The following is a 22,503-nucleotide window of genomic DNA, read 5'->3' as shown; positions in this document are numbered from 1 at the left end:
AAGGATGGTGATGTTACCAAAACTCTAATACCTTTCCACAGCATTTATTTCCAACAAGTCACTATGCAAATGTATATTATGTAATTCAAATTGATATATAAAATTATGATATGAACTGAAGCACTGGTATTTGCTTCAACTTTGAAACTAGAAAAAAAAATCAACATATTACTTTATATTACAACCAAGAAATATTATATGCCTATTTCAACTTGCTTAGCACAGTAACTGAGTAATGTCCTTCACCAAGCCTGCCGTGCATATGGAAATAAGTTATTGTAATATATCATGAAAAGTATGGAACTAGACAAGTGATTTTACTCAGCACTTGACGTTAAACACTCTTAAATTGTAATGTAAAAACATTAATTGGGTAACATCCTTCACCATGCCTGCCGTGCATAAGACAGTAAATTAGTAGAAAACTTGAGAGATTGATAAACTTTCTGTACACTACCATTTCTAGTAGCATCTAGGATCACCACAAGAACGAGAAAACTGGCAAATTCTAACATATTAAAATCAGGATGTTTCCACAAAGCAAGGCTAAATTATAAGTAACAAATTACTAGACGTATTTGTTCTCCATGCAGATGGCAGTTGGGCAGTAAACAAAGTTGTAAACATGTGGGTTACGGTATGTCTTTAACTTTGTGGTACCAGTGTCCAGTAATTAGTGAAGATCAATCACATTTACAATTTATAAATAATCGGCCGATTAATCGGTAGCGGCCGATTATTGGTTACCGATTAATCGGTAATCGGTAATCGGCCAAATTGCTTATCGGTGCAACCCTAATAAGGATCTTTGATCCCATGGCCCATTGCCACTAAGACCTGACCCTTGATGCAGCCCACAGAAGAAACGAACAAGAGAAGAACAGAGCATATGAAGAAAGAATACAGAATGTGGACCAGGGCTCCTTCACCCCGGTAGTATTCACGACGGCAGGAGGGATGGGACCAAGGGCGCAGAGCTTCTACGCAAGACTCGCCGAAACACTGGCGGATAAGAAACAACAGCCAAGAAGCAGTGTGGTCGCCTGGATGAGATGCAGGCTGTCCTTCTCCCTCCTGAGCTCAGCCTTGGTCTGCCTGAGAGGAACCAGGTCACCTGCACCCAAAACCACCCGCATTGCTGACCTGGACTTTGAGGCGACGGTGGTTGATAGTCGTATCAACCACAAGCTCTGTTAGCTTAAAAATAAAATGTTTAGTAAAGTTTGTAATATTAAATAAAGATGGTTGTCGGCCACAGTCATTGGCGGGGTGGAGCCAATGAATTGCTTTGTGAAAGGATATGAGAGAATATACCGCTCACAACGCAACTCTAATAGATGGAGGCCCGTTTAATAAAAAAAAAAAATAGTAGTAGTAGTAGTAGTAGTAGTAGTAGTAGTACTTGTAGTAGTAGTAGTAGTAGTAGTAGTAGTACTTGTAGTAGTAGTAGTAGTAGTAGTAGTAGTAGCAACCATCCCTACTATTACTAAAAGAAGAAGAAGAAGAAGAAAAAGAACAACAACAACAACAACAACAATTGACTACTACTACAACTAGGCTACTACATCTATTTACTACTACTACTACTACTACTACAACATACTACTACTACCACTACTACTACTATTACTACTACTACTACTACTACTACTACTACTACTACTACTACTACTACAAGTAAAAACAACAACAGGAATAATAATAATAATAATAATAATAATAATAATAATAATAATAATAATAATAATAATAATAATAATAATAATAATAAAACTCTCCTTCCTTACCATTACAGGCCAATCACGCCCAAAGCACGTCATAACACATCGTTCTTTCTGACGTATTTTCATCACGGACTAAACAATTTATACGAAGTTAATCGCTCCGTAAACGTCCACTAATTTAACGTCACTAACTATCTCACGTGCCTCTTCCACCTCCTCCTTCTTCTCCTACTCTTTTCCTCTCCTCCTTCACCCCCCCAAAGAGCCTCGTTCACGCCTTTATGGAGCGTCCCCGTACGTGTAGGTTGTCGGGACTGCATCTCACACCCCCTTCAGCCTCGTAGGGTAAGAGGGTGTTCGTCTGAAGCCCACTTCAAGCTCCTGCCTTTGATCTCTCCTCCTCCCCGCCCTGCCGCTCCTCTGTCTTCCGCCGCTACTTTTATGGCTATTCTTACCGTGCTCCTAACTTTATGGCTACTCCTCTCAGGCCGCCCCGCTGTTTAAGGCCGCCTCTCGCCTCGTCCTTTTTCACCGCCTGCTCGTGAAGTTTACAAGGGAGTTAAGTGGCGTTGCAAATCCCCTTTCCCCGCCGCCGAACTTTGGGAGGTTAAACCCTTATTTGTTTCCCGCAGCTTCCCGTGATTTAAGCCGCCGGGATATTGACTCGTTGTTATGACTCAGAAAAGAAGATGGGTTACGTTTTTAAACGTCTCGAAAGGAGCTGAAAGGTACTGATTTAGGGTCTCTCTCTCTCTCTCTAAAACACACACACACACACACACACACACACACACACACTAGTCATCATTGTTCGGTTCTGGCCAGAGGAGCGTCGTAAGTTTGGAGGATTCGGTCCGATGGGAGAGCAACGATACATCCCCTGGCGCGGCCTCTGTTTGCTGCACGGTGAGGCACGCGCCGGGACGAGACTCGTCATACAATAACTATACATTTGACTTTAGTTCATCAGATTGTTCCATTATTCAAATATTATGTTGGAACGTTCGTCATATACAAACTTTTTTCTCTGGATTAGATATGAATCGCCTATTTATACGTTTTCTGTGTATAATAGTGATGTAGTTGCTTTAATTAACTTCCTATAATACTTACGAAAAGTATTCTTCAACTCCGGCGATATTTCACAGGTCAGGTAACTGGTGTCGGTTGAGGCGGCGGTGCACGAGCCGCCGCAGGCACAGTGTACTCACCTTGGCGATGATCATGGGCTCCAGGAAGACGGGCTCGTGGTCGTTGTCGTCCTCCACCGTCACGGACACGCGGGCAAAGTCTGCGTTCTCCTGTCGGCCGCGATCCCTGCAGCTCACGGTCAGCTCGTGGACGCTGGACACCTCCCTACGTGGAGATGAGCCTCAAGGTTATCACATGTTCAATAACTGCATTCAGTATACTCAGACAGCAAGACTATTCATCTTTGTTTCTTGCAGCTTGACACGCCAGCTGCTCGTCTGACCTGTCCAGGGGCTCGGCCACGATGAGGTCACCAGTGAACGAGTCCACGGTGAAGAGGCCCTGGGACGCCAAGGCCTGGGCGTGGTGCAGCGTGAAGTACACCGCGGAGGACGCCGTGGGTGACTGGTCCCTGTCTCGGCACTGCAGGGTGACCACGGTGGACCCCGGCGCCACGTCCTCGCTCACGGCACCCTCGTAGGTCCTGGCGCTGAACACCGGGCGGTGATCATTGGCGTCCATCACCTCCACCACGAGCTGCGGCAAGGGAGGCAAGTTAGCCAAGGGGGAAATGACGGACAGCTGACGGGAAGGGTGTGTTGTGTGGAAAGGAATGTTGGAGAGATAACTATAACTATAACTATAACTAGAGAGAGAGAGAGAGAGAGAGAGAGAGAGAGAGAGAGAGAGAGAGAGAGAGAGAGAGAGAGAGAGAGAGAGAGAGAGAGAGAGAGAGAGAGAGAGAGAGAGAGAGAGATTTACATAGATTTACATAGAAAATCAGACCACACAGACCCCATGGTCCAGACTAGGTGGTCTGTCCTTAAACCTAAGTGATTTTACATTAATCAGATGGCTCCAAAACGTTGCTTTTCTACTCTAGTTAATATTAAGTTCAAGGAAGTGACGGTCGAGCTTGTTTTTAAAGGAGTCAATCGTGTTACACTGGACCACTGATGGTGGGAGCTTATTCCATTCTCACTCTACAACGTTGGTGAAGAAAATTTTGGTGCAGTCTGAGTTTACTTGTCTACATTTGAGTTTTGTGCCATTGTTCCTCGTTCGCAAAGTGTCATCGATCATAAACAATTTTGTTCTGTCTACATTCGTGAAACCATTAAGTATTTTAAAACATTCGATCAGTTTTCCTCGGAGGCGACGTTTCTCAAGAGAGAACATGTTAAGGGTGGAAAGCCTTTCTTCGTAGGATTTGTTGCGCAAGGAAGGGATCATTTTTGTTGCTCGACGCTGAACACCTTCTAGTTTAGCAATGTCCTTTGCATGGTGGGGAGACCTAAACTGTACCGCATATTCCAAGTGGGGTCTGACTAAACTATTGTAGAGCGGAAGTATTACATCTTTATTCATGAATAAAAAGTTTCTTTTAATGAAGCCCAACATTCTGTTCGCTTTATTTGCTGCATCGATGCATTGATGTGAGAATTTGAGGTTTGACGCGATTTTAATCCCCAGGTCCTTAACGCATTCAACGCTTGTGAGTTTAACGCCGCGTATTTCGTAATCGAACTTTTTATTTTTTGTTCCAACTTGAAGGACCTGGCACTTGTCTACGTTAAAGGGCATCTCCCATTTATCCGACCAAGCTGAAATTTTGTGCAAATCCTCTTAGAGGCTTTGCCTGTCTTCGTCAGTGAGAACCGAGTTACCAATCTTTGTGTCGTCTGCAAATTTACTAATGCGATTATTGAGTCCAACATCCACGTCGTTGATGTAAATAATGAAGAGCACTGGGCCAAGAATCGAGCCCTGAGGGACGCCACTAGTGACCGGCGCCCACTCTGAGTTAAATCCGTCAATCACAACTCTTTGTTGTCTGTTGCTCAATCAATTCGCGATCCATTGGTTTACTTGACCGTCAATGCCTATTTGCTTTAATTTATAAAGTAATTTATGATGTGGGACTTTATCAAACGCTTATGTGGGACTTTATCAAACGAAAGAGAGAGAGAGAGAGAGAGAGAGAGAGAGAGAGAGAGAGAGAGAGAGAGAGAGAGAGAGAGAGAGAGAGAGAGAGAGAGAGAGAGAGAGAGAGAGAGAGAGAGAGAGAGAGAGAGAGAGAGAGAGAGAGAGAGAGAGAGAGAGAGAGAGAGAGAGAGAGAGAGAGAGAGAGAGATCAAACAACACTTGAGGTGCACAATGCGAGCGTAACGAGGCGTACAAACTATAGCAGCCACAGTCTTGGTCATCCGCAGCTTATAATTATTTGGCTCATCTGACAGGCGGCTGATGAGTGTTTGATGCGATGAAACTCTTCCACACGTTTTGACCTCTCTTTTGGCCTCTTACTCAGCCTCGTCTTGTTGGAGCAGCGCCTAGCGGGCTTCTTTTGTTGCTTTTTTGTTTTGCCCTTGAGCTGTCTCCCTTGCTGTAAACAAACAAACGAACAAACAAAACACCACGGTTACCATCTAATACTGCATCCTCGGGAGAATATGAAGAAACCTACGGATCAATAAGCCACTTTTTCGATATCACTAAAAGTTGGCGACGCTCTCAGTCACGAACATCTCTGGGGCCTTACTCTTAAACATTCCGGCGACCCAGCACATGTATCAGGCAAGGCTTTCGGAGGAGCTGCGGGCATTTCCAGGGCTACTTTTATGAACCTGGTGGTAGTTTGAGCATTTGGAAGGATACTTTTATGAACCTGGTGGGAGTTTAACCCTTCCTCTGCACCATGAGCCTAAAAAAACACTCATTAGAACCATATAAATCTCCTTTTCGTCTTTTGGAAATGACTGATGTGAAGGCGGAAGCGTCTGAGGATAGGTTCACTATGCCCTATACTTAGAAATTTCGGCGTCCAAGCACACATTTGACAAGGCTTTCGGAGGAGCTGCGGGCATTTCCAGGGGTACTTTTACGAACCTGGTGGTAGTTTGACCCCTCCTCTGTATAATGAGCCTAAAAAAACACTCATTAGAACAATATAAATCTTCTTTTCGGCCTTTGGAAATGACTGATGTGGAGGCGGAGGGGTCTGAGAATAGCGACCCTGGGCCCTATGCTTAAAAATTTCGGAGCCTAAGCACACACAATTGACAAGGCTTTCGTAGGAGTTGAGGGCATTTCCATCAGTAGTTTTATGTCCCTGGTGGTAGTTTGACCCTTCCTCTGCACCATGACCCTAAATAACACTCTTTACAACAATATAAATCTCCTTTTCGGCCTTTGGCAGTGACTGATGTGAGAGGTGGAAGCGTCTGAGAATACCGCCGCTAGTAGCGTGAGGCAGCAAACGGCCCGGTGATAACAACTTGCAGCGGTATTAGTCTGCTTTACGATGCAATGGCCCGGCCCGCGCTCCCCTCCGCTCATCGGTAAACACTAATTAGGTCGGTATTATAAGACATACTCGCTTCTCACATCTGTATTTCTAAAGGTCAAAGAGGGGATCAACTGAGTTCTAATGAGTGTTTCTTTAAGTTCACGGTACAGAGGAAGGTCACACTACCACCAGGGTCATAAACTACTCCTGAAATGCCCAAAACTCATACGAAAGCCTTGTCAAATATGTACTTGGGCGGCGAAATGTTTAGTAATACGGCCCTAAGTCTATATATACCAAGTCAAGTCACTCTGCTTCAAAACTGCGACCGGTACGCGCAGGAGGCGGTTTTGGGGCGGAGCAGCGGGATGACGTCACTTGAAGCTAAAAAAAAAAAAATACCCGCCAGTTCAGGGGTGACTAAAGTTGGGGCCGTATGTGCACTCTGGATATGCATTCTCGCCTCCTTTCACAGCGCGTTCAGGCAAGCCACTGACGAAAAAATATGTATTTTATTGTGCTATTGCGAGACTGCAATTCCATTGCCTACAAACGGCGGTGTGGAATGTGAGGGAGGGCATGATGAAGTGATTGATTTAAATTAGTCCGCCTTTCTTCGTTTTCTCTAAATCCCTGTTTCTACATTCTCTACTAACGGTTTCAGGGGCCGTGTTCCCCTGTTTTTCGCAAATAAAACTTTAACAAAGCGTCGGACAAGGATGGTATTTTGGCAGTGGATGTTTGAGACCCCGACCAAATGGGCAAAAATATGATTTGGTGTCACATGTGGATAATGAATCATAATTTTGCCCATTAGGTCAGGTCTCAAACATCCACTGCCAAAACATCCTTGTCTGACGCTTTGTTAAAGTTATGCAAAACAGGAACACGGCCCTAAACCTGCTAATAGCTTGGCTCTAAGCAGTGTCACGCGTAAACCACGCCTCGGCCGTGTCTCCTCCCACAAACCTATGCGTTTCAGGCGCCATGAAACACAGTTTTTCGAATATAACATTTTAACAAAGCGTCGGACAAGGAGGGTATTTTGGAAGACGGTGATTGAGACCCCGACCTAATTGGCAAAAATAGGCTTAGGTGCCAAATATGGATGATTACGGCACTTGTAGGAGTAACTTTAAGGTAAACTTCACTAAAATATACAGGCACGGGTAGCGAGGCTAGGTGCCGTCATCACGTATGCACCGCCTCTCGTTCAAGTCGTGACGTCAATGTGACGTTTTACTATGAAGTAGTAGTAATCTCTCTCTCTCTCTCTCTCTCTCTCTCTCTCTCTCTCTCTCTCTCTCTCTCTCTAACACACACACACACACACACACACTAGTCCAGCCCGATACATAGGGATGATGCTTATTTGAAATTATTATATATTTGCGAGAAAGTGTTACTCGCAGGAAATTACTTATCCTTTGCATGGAAAATACGGTCTTTGGAACAACATGCTGTAAGTATATAACATAGTGCAGTGGCTGAACTATTGTTGCTGTGTGTGTGTGTGTGTGTGTGTGTGTGTGTGTGTGTGTGTGTGAGAGAGAGAACTACCAGTTAAGTCAGTGATTACTACAACTACATAGTAAAACGTCACATTGACGTCACGAAGGAGAGGCGTGATGACGGCACCTAGCCTCGCTACCCGTGCCTGTATATTTTAGTGAAGTTTACCTTAAAGTTACTCCTACAAGTGTCGTAATCATCCACATTTGGCACCCAAGCCTATTTTTGCCAATTAGGTCGGGGTCTCAATCATCGTCTTCCAAAATACCCTCCTTGTCCGACGCTTTGTTAAAATGTCATATTCGAAAAACTGTGTTTCATGTCGCCTGAAACGCATAGTAGGGTAAACACACTACTCACCATCGAGACATATCGCTCCGCGGGGAGAACACCGCGCCCGCCCGTAACTTGGAGGACATATTCGCGAGTCATAAAGGTAAATATCACAAGACCTTCGAGCTAAAACACCGCCACAGGATCGAAGCGGAATGACCCTGGTGATAGTTTGGTCCTTCCTTTGTATCATGAACCTAAAAACACTTATTAGAACACAACTGATCTCTTAAATATTATGGAACCAAAGCTCACATATTTGACAAGGGAGTTTTGAGCATATCCAGGGGTAGTTTTGTGACCCTGGTGGTAGTCTGACCCTTCCTCTGCAACATGAACCTAAAAGAACATTCATTAGAACCCGATTACTCTCCCTTCTGGCCTTTGGAAATGCTGATGTGAGAAGCGGAAGCGACTGAGAACACCAACCTTGGACGCACGGTGGCTGGTGGTAGTCTGACCCTTCCTCTGTACATTAATTGAGCTTAAAAGAACACTCATTAGAACCCGACTAATCTCCCTTTTGGCCTTTGGAAATTGCTGATGTGAGAAGCGGAAGCGTCTGATAACGCCAACCTTGGAGGCATGCTGGTTAGGGTACAAGCCCCTATACATCAGCACTCAGTTTGGAGGGAGAGTTAGTTTATAAGGCAAAAACTCTACACTTCGTCGTTAGTCGCAGTTCACCGCAGGCTGGGCAGTGCATTTTGCCTTTGTGTCGCTTTCGAAAAACAAAAGAGCAACCGTCGCCCCGAAATTTGCATATGTCACAAAGTGCTTTAACAATTTACAAACAATATTAGCTGCCATGAAAAATATTGTACTTTAAATTCACTTTGTTACGGCGCCGGGGTTAACATAGAGAGAGAGAAGGAGGGAGAGGCCGCACCGCATTCAGCTCGCCGGCCGATGACATCATGAGACTATAATTTTGACGGCGTAAAAATAAAAGTTTACGGGCGGGAGTGAGTCACGTTGTTTGTGTGCTCTGTGCTGTGTGCTCTGTGCTGTGTGCTCTGTGCTGTGTGCTCTGTGCTGTGTGCTCTGTGCTGTGTGCTCTGTGCTGGAGCAATGGAATACAACACGGTGGGGCAAGAGTTAACAGTTAGCGAGTATCTTATTGAGAGAGAGAGAGAGAGAGAGAGAGAGTCTCTCTCTCTCTCTCTCTCTCTCTCTCTCTCTCTCTCTCTGTTTTTCTCTATTTACGTGTCTTTCTATTCTATCTCTTATTACATATTTTCATCTCTCTCTCTCTCTCTCTCTCTCTCTCTCTCTCTCTCTCTCTCTCTCTCTCTCTCACTCTCTCTCTCTCTCTCTCTCTCTCTCTCTCTCTCTCTCTCTCTCTCTCTCTCTCTCTCTCTCTCTCTCTCTCTCTCTCTCTCTCTCTCTCTCTCTCTCTCTCTCTCTCTCTCTCTCTCTCTCTCTCTCTCTCTCTCTCTCTCTCTCTATCTCTTATTACATATTTTCATCTCTCTCTCTATTCTATCTCTTATTACATATTTTCGTCTCTCTCTCTCTCACTATTGGCTTGCGGACTGGCTGTCTGAGCGGAAACAGAGAGTAGTTCTAAACGGTGTTACATCTAACTGGCTCGATGTCAGAAGCGGCGTACCTCAAGGATCAGTGCTTGGCCCCATGCTCTTCTTAATTTATGTTAATGATATCGATGATGGGCTCACTTGCAAAATATCAAAATTTGCTGATGACACAAAAATTGCTAGTAAAGTAACTGCGACACTCGACGAGGAAGTTTACAATCAGATCTAGATCGACTTGCACGTTGGGCCAATCAATGGCAAATTAAATTTAACGTTGACAAATGTAAAGTGTTGCACATTGGAAAAAATAACAATCGCGTTCGGTACGTAATGAATGGCCAACAACTTTCTGCAGTAAGTAAAGAAAAGGATCTTGGAATCACTATATCAAGCGATTTAAAGCCCGGTCAGCATTGTTCAGAGGTAGTTAAAACTGCAAACAAATTGGTTGGCTTCATCGGACGAGTCTTTAATAATAAATCGGAAAAAGTAATATTAAAACTGTATAATTCGTTGGTTCGACCCCGTCTAGAGTACTGTGTACAGTTTTGGTCTCCCTATTACAGAAAAGACATAGAAAAGTTGGAACGGGTTCAACGAAGAGTAACAAAGATGATTCCTAGGTTGAGAAATTTATCATATGAACAAAGGCTTAAAGAAGTAAATTTATTCAGCCTATCAAAACGAAGAATGCGAGGCGATCTAATAGAAGTGTTTAAAATGTTTAAAGGATTCAGTGATATTAATGCGGAGGATTACTTTACAATTGATCGATCAAATAGAACAAGAAGAAATCACAATTTGAAGATAAGTGGTAAAAGATTCTCGTCGCACGAAGCTAAACACTTCTTCTTCAATCGAGTTGTTAATGTTTGGAGCTCTCTACCCTGTGATGTCGTTGATAGTACAACAGTTACGGCCTTCAAGAATAGATTAGACAAGTATTTTGAATCCAACCAGCAACTAAGATATTACTCATTGTCGTAATAACGTTAAGTTCTTTCGAATACTGGTGTCCTTGTCCGCTTTTATCGCCCGGTTAGTGGTAGCAGTAATGGTAGTTCTTTCGATAGCAGTGAACAGCAGACTTGCTGAGCACTGCGAGCGCAATGGGTGGCTGTTCGTCGACAATTGGGACCTCTTCTTTGGCAACGACGCCCTCTACGCCCGTGACGGGATACACTTGACGTTCAAGGGTGTTGAGGCTCTCTCAGACTCCCTTGAGCGAGCACTTGGTACCCTGAGGGATTTTTTAGTATAGGCGAGGGGGGGAGGAGAAATGGGAGCAATGGGAGGAGTAATGGGAGGGGACATCTAGCTCATAATATAACCAGGCAGCTTAGAAGTAATTCTAGAGGAGTAACAGAGGACGGGCTAAGAATCTTCTATACTAACAGCAGGAGCCTCAGAAACAAGATAGACTTACTAAGGGGTGAAGCTTGTTCAGAAAATTTTGACATAATAGCGATCACTGAGACATGGATAGACTTTGCTAATAGAAATTTTAGGTCAGAATTTGAAATAACGGGTTATCAGATGTTTCACAAAGACAGAAGGGGCAGAAAGGGAGGTGGAGTTGCGCTATATGTTAAAGACTCACTTAAATGTTTAGTTAACAACTCAGTCAAAACTAACATGGACTCAGAATCAGTTTGGGTGGACGTTTACAAAGGGAAAGAAAAACTAACTCTAGGAGTTATATACAGGCCACCCAACCTTAACAGGCAGGACACGAGTATATTACTACAGGAGATTGGCAGGGCGAGTATGAGTAGAAATGTCTGCGTAATGTGGGACTTTAATTATAGGAATATAGACTGGGAAGATCTAGTGGGTGACCTGGAAGCCGAGGACTTTCTTGAAGTTATACAAGATAATTTCCTTAAGCAGGTAGTTACTGAGCCTACCAGAGGAGATAACATATTAGACTTAGTCCTAACCAATAATGGGAACTTGCTACGTGAGTTGGAGGTGGGCGAAGAGTTAGGAAATAGTGATCACAGAACGGTTCGTTTTAGGTTAGACTGGGCGGTAACCCGCAGTCAACCCAGTGTTAGTGCCATATTTTAGAAGAGCAAACTACGAGGGCTTCGAAGATATCTTGAAGGGTAAACTGGGATAATTTAGGGATTCATGAGGGCCAGAACTGCGGATTGGAGAGCCAGGAGAACCAGGTAGAAATATCTTACAATAATTTAGTTAGAGTAATAGTAGAGGGGCAAGAACAGCATATACCACAGCGAACACTTAGAAAACAAAACAATGATCCTAAGTGGATGACTCGTGGACTAAAACACGAGATTGATTTAAAGAAGGAATTTATCAGAAAATAAAGAATGGGAAACACATCTCAGGGGCCGGTACGTCGAACTATCTCGAGTAGGTAAGAAAAACACCAGTAGAGCAAACAAGAACTATGAGATCAAAGTAGCAAATGAGGCGAAAAGTAATCCTAAGGGCTTCTTTCAGATGTATAGAACAAAAACACGGGAGAAAATTGGACCGCTGAAATCAAACACAGGGGAGCTAGTAGAAAATTACGAAAATATGAGCACATTGTTGAACGACTACTTCCTTTCAGTATTCACACAGGAGGATCGAACGACTATACCGGAAAGAGTTCAGGTGTACGAGGGCGGGGATGGCGATAAATTGAGGGATATAATCATTACCAGGCAAGTAGTTCAGGATGAGATAGATAAGCTTAAGAAGAACAAGTCGCCAGGACCTGACGGGATATTTCCGAGGGTATTAAAGGAGCTAGGTGATATAATCAGTGACCCACTAACCGACATCTTTAAGATGTCGGTAAATACTGGCTATGTGCCGAGCCTATGGAAAGTAGCTAATGTGACGCCGATTTTTAAAAATGGGGACAGGTCAGTTGCTTCAAACTATCGCCCAATTAGCTTAACATCGGTTATAGGGAAGATGCTGGAGTCCATAATAGCCAGGAACATTCAGGAGCATTTAGAGAAACATAGCTTAATTCACGACTCGCAGCATGGGTTCACAAAAGGTAGGTCATGCCTCACCAATCTCTTGTCCTTCTACAATAAAGTATTTGAGGCGGTTGACAGAGATGAAAATTATGATGTAATATATCTTGATTTTAGTAAAGCGTTTGACAAAGTTCCTCACCAACGACTGTTGCTTAAATTACAGGCTCACGGAGTAGAGGGTAAAGTTTTGAACTGGGTCAAGGCGTGGCTTAGCAATAGGAAGCAAAGAGTGCAAATCAATGGTAAAAGATCTGACTGGGGATGTGTTACAGTGGGGTCCCACAAGGTTCGGTATTAGGTCCACTTTTGTTTATTATTTATATCAATGACTTAGACACAGGAATTAGTAGTGATGTTAGTAAATTTGCAGATGATACCAAGATCGGTAGAGTAATTGAGTCGGATCAGGACGCTAGTATTCTCCAAGGTGAACTCAACAGATTATATGACTGGGCGGATAAATGGCAGATGGAGTTCAATGTAGGGAAGTGCAGTATTCTGAGTGTAGGTAGGAACAACCCTCACATAACTATTGCTTAAATGACACTCTCATAAGTAGGTCTGGGTGCGAGAGGATTTAGGGGTCTTAGTGAGCTCTGATCTCCGTCCAAGGGCACAATGCATTCAAGCTAGAAATCGAGCTAATAGGGTACTGGGATTTATTTCAAGGAGCGTAAGCAACAGAAGCCCCGAAGTCTTCCTCAAACTATATTTAGCATTAGTTAGACCTCATCTTGACTATGCGGTTCAGTTCTGGTCACCCTACTATAGAATGGATATCAAAATGTTAGAATCGGTGCAGAGGAGGATGACTCAGATGATTCAGGGGTTGAGAAACTTGCCATACGAGGAAAGACTCAAACAGTTAAACTTGCATTCTCTAGAAAGGCGAAGGGTGCGTGGAGACATGATCGAGGTTTATAAATGGATGAAGGGCTTTAATAAGGGAGACATTCATAAGGTTTTGTTGGTAAGAGAACCGGGTAGGACACGAAGTAACGGGTTTAAACTGGATAAATTCAGATTCAACAGGGACATAGGCAAAAATTGGTTTACTAATAGGGTGGTGGATGAGTGGAATAGGCTTAGCAGTCATGTGGTGAGTGCCAATACAATTGTCACATTCAAAAATAGACTAGATAAATTCATGGACAGCGATATTAGGTGGGGTTAGATACACGGGAGCTTAGGGTCAAAGGAGCTGCCTCGTACAGGCCTACCGGCCTCTTGCAGACTCCTGCGTTCTTATGTTCTTATGTTCCTCTTTCCTACATAAATTCCATGCAGTTTTTCCATGCTGCATGGTTCTTTTTCCTTTCCTGTCAGCTTTGGCTGGGGGGATGGGGGGGGTGGGGAGGAGCCTTCGCCTTTGGTGTCCTTCATCTTCCGCCTTTGATTAGATAGTTAGTGTAGCTTGTCACAAACAGCCTCGTAAGGACCAGCAGGTCTGCTGTTGTTTGTTCTTCCTTTGTGTTTCTTTGTGTTCTCTCTCTCTCTCTCTCTCTCTCTCTCTCTCTCTCTCTCTCTCTCTCTCTCTCTCTCTCTCTCTCTCTCTCTCTCTCTCTCGCACACTGACCTTGGTGGCGGCGGTGTGGACGCCGTCTGTGGCCGTGACGGTGAGGGCGTAGTGGTGCTGCTCCTCGTGGTCCAGGCGGCGGGCCAGGCTCACCAGGCCAGAGTCCACGCCCATGCTGAACCGGCCGCTCTCGTCACCCTCTGCCCGCGAGAAAGACACATTAGCAAAGGGAAGGAAGCGAGCAAAACATATCGTAGAAGCAATTCCTTGGGTATGATTTCCCCCCAAAAGTATTTATGCAACCATAAAAACAAAACAAAACAAAAATGAGTTAGCCATTCTGTAGTGTACCAATAGAAAAACGTGTCAAAGGTAATGTAGCGAAAAAAACAGATCACCGTAGAATTTTTTTTTTTTACGTCTACGCCTATAGCGCCAGTAGGCTTGCTTGAGGGGCCTGGATGGAAGTCGGCCCCAGCCCGTATTGGCGCTGGCAGGTGTTTATAGTGGCGCCATCTTATCTTGGCTCATGCTGCCCCCCGGAACTCGTTCTTGATTCACTTGGACGGTTTCCTCTAGAGTCCGGGTTGATGGGTGGTCTTCAGGACAGCATGTGGGTAGTTTTAAGCCACTCGGCGGTGACTGAAAAATCCGAGGTGGTAGCGTGGGGATTCGAACTCGCGTCGTCCATCACGCGATGAATGTGGGCCCAGCACGCTACCACTCAGCCGCCGCATACCCAATAAACGTTACTAACTCTTTATAGGTATTATTTTCACCCTATTTACTGATTCACCCCAAAACTTGACCGACTTAGCCATTCTGTACCGTAAAAACTGATATTCTGACCAGTGGAGAACACGTTAGCCAAGGAAATGAAGCGAGCGAAACATATTCTTGGTATTATTCTTCCCCCAAATTAGTGATTCAATCCAAAACTAGAGTTCGCCATTCTGTAGCGTAAAAAGAAAAGCTACTCTGACCGGTAGAAAGATACGTTAGCAAAGAAAACAGAGCGACCGAGACATGTCTTAGGTATTATTTTCCCCCCCAGTTCTGATATACCCAAAACTTAACTGAGTTCGCCATTCTGTAGCGTAAAAAGAAAAAAAGTTAATCTGCCTACGAGAAAGATACGTTAGCAAAGGTAATGAGGCGAGCAACACATATCCTAGGTATCATTTTTTCCCCACAGTTCTGATATACCAAAAAAATTAAATAGTTCGCCATTCTGAAGCGTAAAAAAAAAAAAAAAAGTAATCTGCCCGCGAGAAAGATACGTTAGCAAAGGAAATGAAGCGAGCAACACATATCCTAGGTATCATTTTCCCCCCAGTTCTGATATTCCCAAAACTTGATTGAGTTCGCCATTCTGAATCGTAAAAAAAAGGTTAATCTGCCCACGAGAAAAATAGGTTAGCAAAGGAAATGAGGCGAGCAAAATATATCCTGGGTATTGTTTTTCCCCAAATTACTGATTCTGTAGCGTAAAAAAAAGTTACTCTGCCCACGAGAAAAAGGAAATGAAGCGAGCAAAACTTATCCCAAATTACTGATTCTGTAGCGTAAAAAAAAAGTTACTCTACCCACGAGAAAAAGGAAATGAAGCGAGCAAAACTTATCCCAAATTACTGATTCTGTAGCGTAAAAAAAAAGTTACTCTACCCACGAGAAAAAAGAAATGAAGCGAGCAAAACTTATCCCAAATTACTGATTCGCCCCAAAACTTGACGTAGTTCGCCATTCTGTAAGGTAAAAAGTTATGCTGACCGGTAGAAAAACGTGTAATCGAAGGAAAAGTTGGAAAGTTTCGTTTAGTCGGCGCAACATCTGTGGTCATATGCCGGAGAGAGACAGAAGGGGAAGGAATTATAGGAGAAGGGAACAGATCCCAGGAGACGGGACACAACCGTAATCGAAGGAAACGAAGCGAACACAACAGATCACCATAGAGATATACGTTACTAACTCTAAGGCATTATTTTCCTCTCCCAATTTACTGATTCAACCCCCAAAGATGAGTTAGCCATTCTGTTGCGTATGAACGGATATTCTGACCAGTAGAAAACACGTTCGCAAAGGAAATGGAGCGAGCAAAACATATCCTTGGTATTATTCTTCCCCGAAATTAATGATTCAATCCAAAAATTGAGTTCGCCATTCTGTAGCGTGAAAAAACAGTTACTCTGACCGGTAGAAAATTACGTTAACAAAGGAAAGAAAGCGAGCGAAACACATTCTAGGTATAATTCTTCCCAAAAATTACGGATTCACCCCAAAGCTTGACTGAGTTCGCCATCCTGAAGCGTAAAAGAAAAGTTACTCTGACCGGTAGAAAACACGTTAAAAAAGAAAACAAAGCCAGAGAAACATATCCTACGTATTATTCTTCCCAAAAATTACTGATTCACCCCAAAACTTGACTGAGTTCGCCATTCTGTAGGGTAAAAAACGGTTACTCTGACTGATGGAAAAATACGATTATTCTTCAAAATTGAGTTCTATTCTGTAGGGTAAAAAACGGTTACTCTGACCGGTAGAAAAATACGTTAGCAAAGAAAACAAAGCGAGCGAGACATGTCCTAGGTATACTTTTTCCCCACTTACTGACACACCCAAAACCTGACTGAGGTAGCCATTCCGTAGCGTGAAAAACGGTTACTCTGACCGGTAGAAAAATACGTTAGCAAAGAAAACAAAGCGAGCGAGACATGTCCTAGGTAAAAATTTCCCCCCAGTCACCGATACACCCTAAACCTGAGTGAGGTAGCCAGTCCGTAGCGTGAAAAGAAGTTACTCTGACCGGTAGAAAAACAGTTTAGCTGAGGAAATGAAGCGAGCAAATCACATCCTTGAAATAAACGTGACTAGGTAACTCTTATTTAGTAGGTATTGTTTTTCCCTCAAATCACTAATACAACCCAAAACTTACGGTCGCCATTCTGTAGCGAGAAAAAAAGAGGCGAAAAAAAAAGTTATTCTGGCCATTAGAGAAAACACGTTATCAAAGGAAACAAAGTGAGAAAATCATAACCTAGAACTAAACGTCACTCTTCTAAGGTATTTCCCTTTAAAAAAAATACTGATCTAACAACAACAACAACAACAAAAAAGAGTCAGCCATTCTGTGACCAGTGTAAACAGTTAGTCTGGTCACTGTTCCTGTACTCGTACCGGCTACCAAGACGAGGAGAAGCGGTGACTAAAGGTACAGTTGGGAGCACAGGCAATAACTGCGCGTGGCGGCGGTGCACATCTCCGTATGAATAGGAATGCAGCAAAATCAGCAAGGGCCTCCGACCGGTATTGCTTGACGCTTTCGGTTCTCACATCAATAATTTCCAAAGGCCAAAAAGGAGATCAGTCGGGTTCTAATGAGCGTTTTTTTTAGGATCAAGTTACAGAAGAAGGGTCAACGTAACACCAGGGTCATAACACTACTCCTGGAAATGCCCACAACTCCTACGAAAGTCTTGTCAAATAGATTTGCTTGGGCTCCGAAATGTTTAACCCGGTAGCAGCGGGGATCAAGTTTCTTAATGGTCCCTCCAAGCGAGAAAAATGATAAAAAATCACCCCTCACACAAACCATTTCATAATATATATCAATGCATTTGTGATCAGATTATGTATCATCATGGCACAAATTTGGCCCGTCGCTGCTACCGGGTTAAGAATGCAACCCTATATGTCCCTCACCTGTGATGTAGTACCACAAGGTGTCGTTATCCGGGTCCCGAGCGTTGATGAAGGACACCAGGTGGCCCGGCGCGTCCGTCTCCATCACGTGGGCGGGGGGCGGCGGCTGCAGGACCGGCGGGTTGGGAGACTCCTCGGGCACGTCCATCACACGCACGAGGACCCGCGTGGTGGCCGTCAGCTGCGGCGCCCCGTTGTCCTTCACCTGGATCTGAGGAGGAGGAGGAAGAGGAGGTGTTAGGGAGCCAAGGGAGTTCTCGTCCGTATACTCTCAGACGGTTTCAGCTCTCACACAAGTATTTCCAGGCTCTGACGGGGAAGAAATAAACAAATTCCATCCGTATATTCAGGCGATGCAATCTCTCACAAGTGTTTCCAGGATCTGACGGGGAAGAAGAAGGGGAGGGGGAGGTGTTAGGGAGGCAGGGGAGTTCTCGTCCGCATTCTCACACGATTTCAGATCTCACAAGTATTTCCAGGCTCTGACGGGGAGGAAGAGGAGGAAGAGGAGGTGTGTGAGTGAGACAAACAGATTCACGTCAGATATTCCCGGGCGATTCTATCTCTCACAACAAGTATTTCCAGGCTCTGAAGGGGAGGAGGAGGAGGAAGGGAAGGTGTGTGAGTGAGACAAACAGATTCACGTCAGTATTCTCACACGATTTCAGTTCTCACAAGTATTTCCAAGAGCCGAAAAGGAGATTAATTGGGTTCTAATGAGTTGGCTTTTGGTTCATGGTGCAGAAGCCTTGTCAAACTATCACTAGGCTCATAAAACTACCCATGGGAATACCAACAGCAACCTCTACAAAATCCTTATCAAATGTGGGTGTGTAACTCAGGGAGGGCCATATTCTTACATATTCCGGCGACCTGACACATGTATTTGACAAGGCTTTCGCAGGAGTTTTGGTCATTTCCAGGGGTAGTTTTATGACCCTGGTGGTAGTCTGACCCATCATCTGTACTATGGAACTAAAAACACTCATTAGAACCCGATGAACCTTCTCTTCGGCCTTTGGAAATGGTTGGTGTGAGCGGCGGAAACTTCTCAAGATACCGACCTGAGCCCCGAAATGTTCGGGAATATGGGGAACAGTTTGGGGTATACTGTTTTCTAGGGGGATTTATCTTGTCTCAGCCAATTACTGTTATCATAGCTAAGGTAAGGGGAAGCAACCTTATCATGGGATCAATTTTTACACGAATATTCTACTGCCCAAATCCCTTATGCAAGAGTTAACCAGCATCTTCATTCTTTCATCCCTTACACTGGTAAACTCTGGAACAGCCTTCCTTCGTCTATATTTCCTCCTGCCTCTGACTTGAATTCTTTCAAGAGGAGCGTATCAAGACACCTCTCCTCTTTTGGCCGCTCATCACTTTTGTCTCTGTAGGAACAGCGATTAGCGGGCTTTTTTTTACACCTTTTTTTGTTGCCCTTGAGCTGTTTCTTTAGCTGTAAAAAAAAAGGCATGTCAGCACTCACCATTAAATCGAAGGTCTTGCTCGGGGGAAAGGCCTTGTTGCTGTACACTTGGCCAGTCTTCGGGTGGATCTTGAAGCGGCCCTTCTTGCCCTTTCCGGTCCTGATGCTGTAGTCCAGGTCACCGTTCATGCCCACGTCCGCATCTCTGGCGAACACCTTCAGGGGAATAGGGGAAGGTACTGAGAGGCGGCACCGAGCAGGGAGGTCCACGTGGCTACAAGGCCCGTGAAGGCAATGCTCCGTCTGCTTGCACTACCTTGGGACAACCGATGTGTTATAGGGGAACGTTGCTCGAGTGTTGGTGATCATTTAAGTCAACCTCCCCTAAAGGAATGTATCTCACGGCTTTGTATGGACGTCAAAAACATGCAGATATAGGATCAAACCCCAAGTATGTTTAAGAAGTAAATAGGTTTTATATGTGATCATACATTTTAAGTCTCCTTTCCCAGAGAGAGGTTTAGTGAGTGGAGTTTGAAACGACTTACAAATAAACATGTTAGTGACGTTACTGAGTTAATGCTAACATACACATTCCAGAAAACGAAGTCATTACGTCTACTGCAGTACGAACAACAAGATACTGTCACCATGCTCCCCAAGACTACACGGAACAGAAGGATGAACGGAACACTGAGCCACGACAACGCCCCGCACATGCACAGACGGCCTCAGGGGGCGTGTGTGTGTCCTGCCCCGTGGCTCGTGTTCCCGGGCTAACACAGAACAGAACATAAATATTATAACACAATGCGTGCAGCACAAACTGTCAGGGGCACATCTTCTAGGACATCAGGAGGCGTCCGTCCCAGAGAACACCTGCTCCGTGTCCTGCTATGAAACAAAACAGTCACAAGGGGGTTCAACATGCCCTCTGAACACCGCCAGTGACGGAGACGCGGAACCAAATCATAAAAGTAAAACAAAACAGTCACAAGGGGGTTCAACATGCCCTCTGAACACAGCCAGTGATGGAGACGCGGAACCAAATCATAAAAGTAAAACAAAACAGTCACAAGGGGGTTCAACATGCCCTCTGAACACAGCCAGTGACGGAGACGCGGAACCAAATCATAAAAGTAAAACAAAACAGTCACAAGGGGGTTCAACATGCCCTCTGAACACAGCCAGTGACGGAGACGCGGAACCAAATCATAAAAGTAAAACAAAACAGTCACAAGGGGGTTCAACATGCCCTCTGAACACAGCCAGTGACGGAGACGCGGAACCAAATCATAAAAGTAAAACAAAACAGTCACAAGGGGGTTCAACATGCCCTCTGGACACCGCCAGTGACGGAGACGCGGAACCAAATCATAAAAGTAAAACAAAAGTACATCTAGACACACTTGCTATTTACACCGCCTGCATGCGCCGACGTGACACCACAGGGAGCCGAGCCATGATGACGATGACACTGACACGGGTCCTCTGCCGCCGCCGGTGTGGTGCGCCCCGCGGGGTGAACAGCGCCGCTGTGGTGTCATGAGACATCCCAAGATCGTGAGACATCCCATCCTGAATACATCCATGAATTTCGACACGGTACCGTGTCTTTTGTCGACTGCTTGTCGGGATCTGTCCCACCAAAGTTTATTTATATTATTATGAAAGCAAATGATGACGTATGTGTGTATAACTAGGATATCAACAATCACTCTTCTTCTTCTTCTTGTGACCTGTTCGCTTTGCATCGCTTTTTAGGTCCTCCTTGGTACTTTTTTTTTTTTTTTTTTTACAGCAAAGGAGACAGCTCAAGGGCACAAAAAAGTAAACATTAATAAAAAAAGCCCGCTACTCGCTGCTCCTAAAAAGAATCCAAAGAGGTGGCCGAAAGATAGGTCAGTTTCGGGAGGAGAGGTGTCCTGATACCCTCCTCTTGAAAGAGTTCAAGTCGTAGGCAGGAGGAAATACAGATGAAGGAAGATTGTTCCAGAGTTTACCAGCGTGAGGGATGAAAGAGTGAAGATGCTGGTTAACTCTTGCATAAGGGGTTTGGACAGTATAGGGATGAGCATGAGTAGAAAGTCGAGTGCAGCGGGGCCGCGGGAGGGGGGGAGGCATGCAGTTAGCAAGTTCAGAAGAGCAGTCAGCGTGGAAATATCGATAGAAGATAGAAAGAGAGGCAACATTGCGGCGGAATTTAAGAGGTAGAAGACTATCAGTATGAGGAGGAGAGCTGATGAGACGAAGAGCCTTTGCCTCCACTCTGTCCAGAAGAGCTGTGTAAGTGGAGCCACCCCACATATGAGATGCATACTCCATACGAGGGCGGATAAGGCCCCTGTATATGGACAGCAACTGTGCAGGGAAGAAGAACTGGCGGAGACGGTACAGAACGCCCAGCCTCGAGGAAGCTGATTTAGTAAGAGATGAGATATGAAGTTTCCAGTTGAGATTTTGAGTTAAGGATAGACCGAGGACTTTTTACACTTGATGCTTCACTTAGTTACTTTGTGATAGCAAAGATTGGGTTCCGCGATGCGAAGTTAAGGATGGGATGTCTTACGATACCGGATGACAGATGACACCACACCGCCACTCGTCTACGTAACCATTATTAGTAAACAGCGCCGCCACTCGTCTACGTAACCATTATTAGTAAACAGCGCCGCCACTCGTCTACGTAACCATTATCAGTACTAAAGGTGGCTGTGATAGGTTAGTACGGCGGTATTCATTAATAGAAAATGTCAAAACCTTGCTTTCTCTAACACTTCCCGTGACTTCTGGCATCTAGCCAAAAACATCTCCTCCAACTTCACTTCTTCATCTTTCCCTCCACTCCTCAGTCCTGACGGCAACACTGCCGTCTCATCTATCTCTAAGGCTGAACTCTTCTCTCAAACTTTTTCTAAAAACTCCACTCTGGACGATTCTGGGCATATTCCTCCTACTCATCCCCCCTCTGACTCCTTTATGCCTGTTATAAAGATTCTTCAAAATGATGTTTTCTATGCCCTCTCTGGCCTCAATCCTCAGAAGGCTTATGGACCTGATGGAGTGCCTCCTATTGTCCTTAAAAACTGTGCCTCCGTGCTGTCACCCTGCCTGGTCAAACTCTTTCGCCTCTGCCTGTCAACATCTACCTTTCCTTCTTGCTGGAAGTATGCCTTCATACAGCCTGTGCCTAAGAAGGGTGACCGCTCCAATCCCTCAAACTACCGTCCTATAGCTTTACTTTCTTGTCTATCTAAAGCTTTTGAATCA

The 22,503-nt window shown here is 44.6% G+C and overlaps 1 protein-coding gene across 2 annotated transcripts in view; it reads right to left on the bottom strand.

Annotated features, from left to right (window-relative positions):
- Positions 1–2,755: 2,755 nt before the first annotated feature.
- LOC126992435 (fat-like cadherin-related tumor suppressor homolog) overlaps positions 2,756–22,503 on the bottom strand; it is a 77,506-nt gene continuing 57,758 nt past the window's right edge. The window contains exons 5-9 of one of the 2 annotated variants that reach the window (XM_050851184.1): positions 19,294–19,449; positions 17,805–18,015; positions 14,166–14,305; positions 3,199–3,452; positions 2,756–3,080 (exon numbers count right to left, since the gene is read on the bottom strand). In XM_050851184.1, coding sequence (XP_050707141.1) covers positions 2,867–3,080; positions 3,199–3,452; positions 14,166–14,305; positions 17,805–18,015; positions 19,294–19,449 — 975 coding nt within the window. In that variant the 3' untranslated portion in view covers positions 2,756–2,866. The remainder of the gene's footprint in view (positions 3,081–3,198; positions 3,453–14,165; positions 14,306–17,804; positions 18,016–19,293; positions 19,450–22,503) is intronic. The other variant, XM_050851187.1, reaches the window with a different exon arrangement.

Source organism: Eriocheir sinensis, unplaced genomic scaffold, assembly GCF_024679095.1.
Source record: "Eriocheir sinensis breed Jianghai 21 unplaced genomic scaffold, ASM2467909v1 Scaffold462, whole genome shotgun sequence".
In the NCBI taxonomy this organism is placed as follows: Eukaryota; Metazoa; Arthropoda; class Malacostraca; order Decapoda; family Varunidae; genus Eriocheir; species Eriocheir sinensis.
Note: the sequence above shows the minus strand (reverse complement) of the source record. Positions and strands in the feature narration are given on the sequence as shown.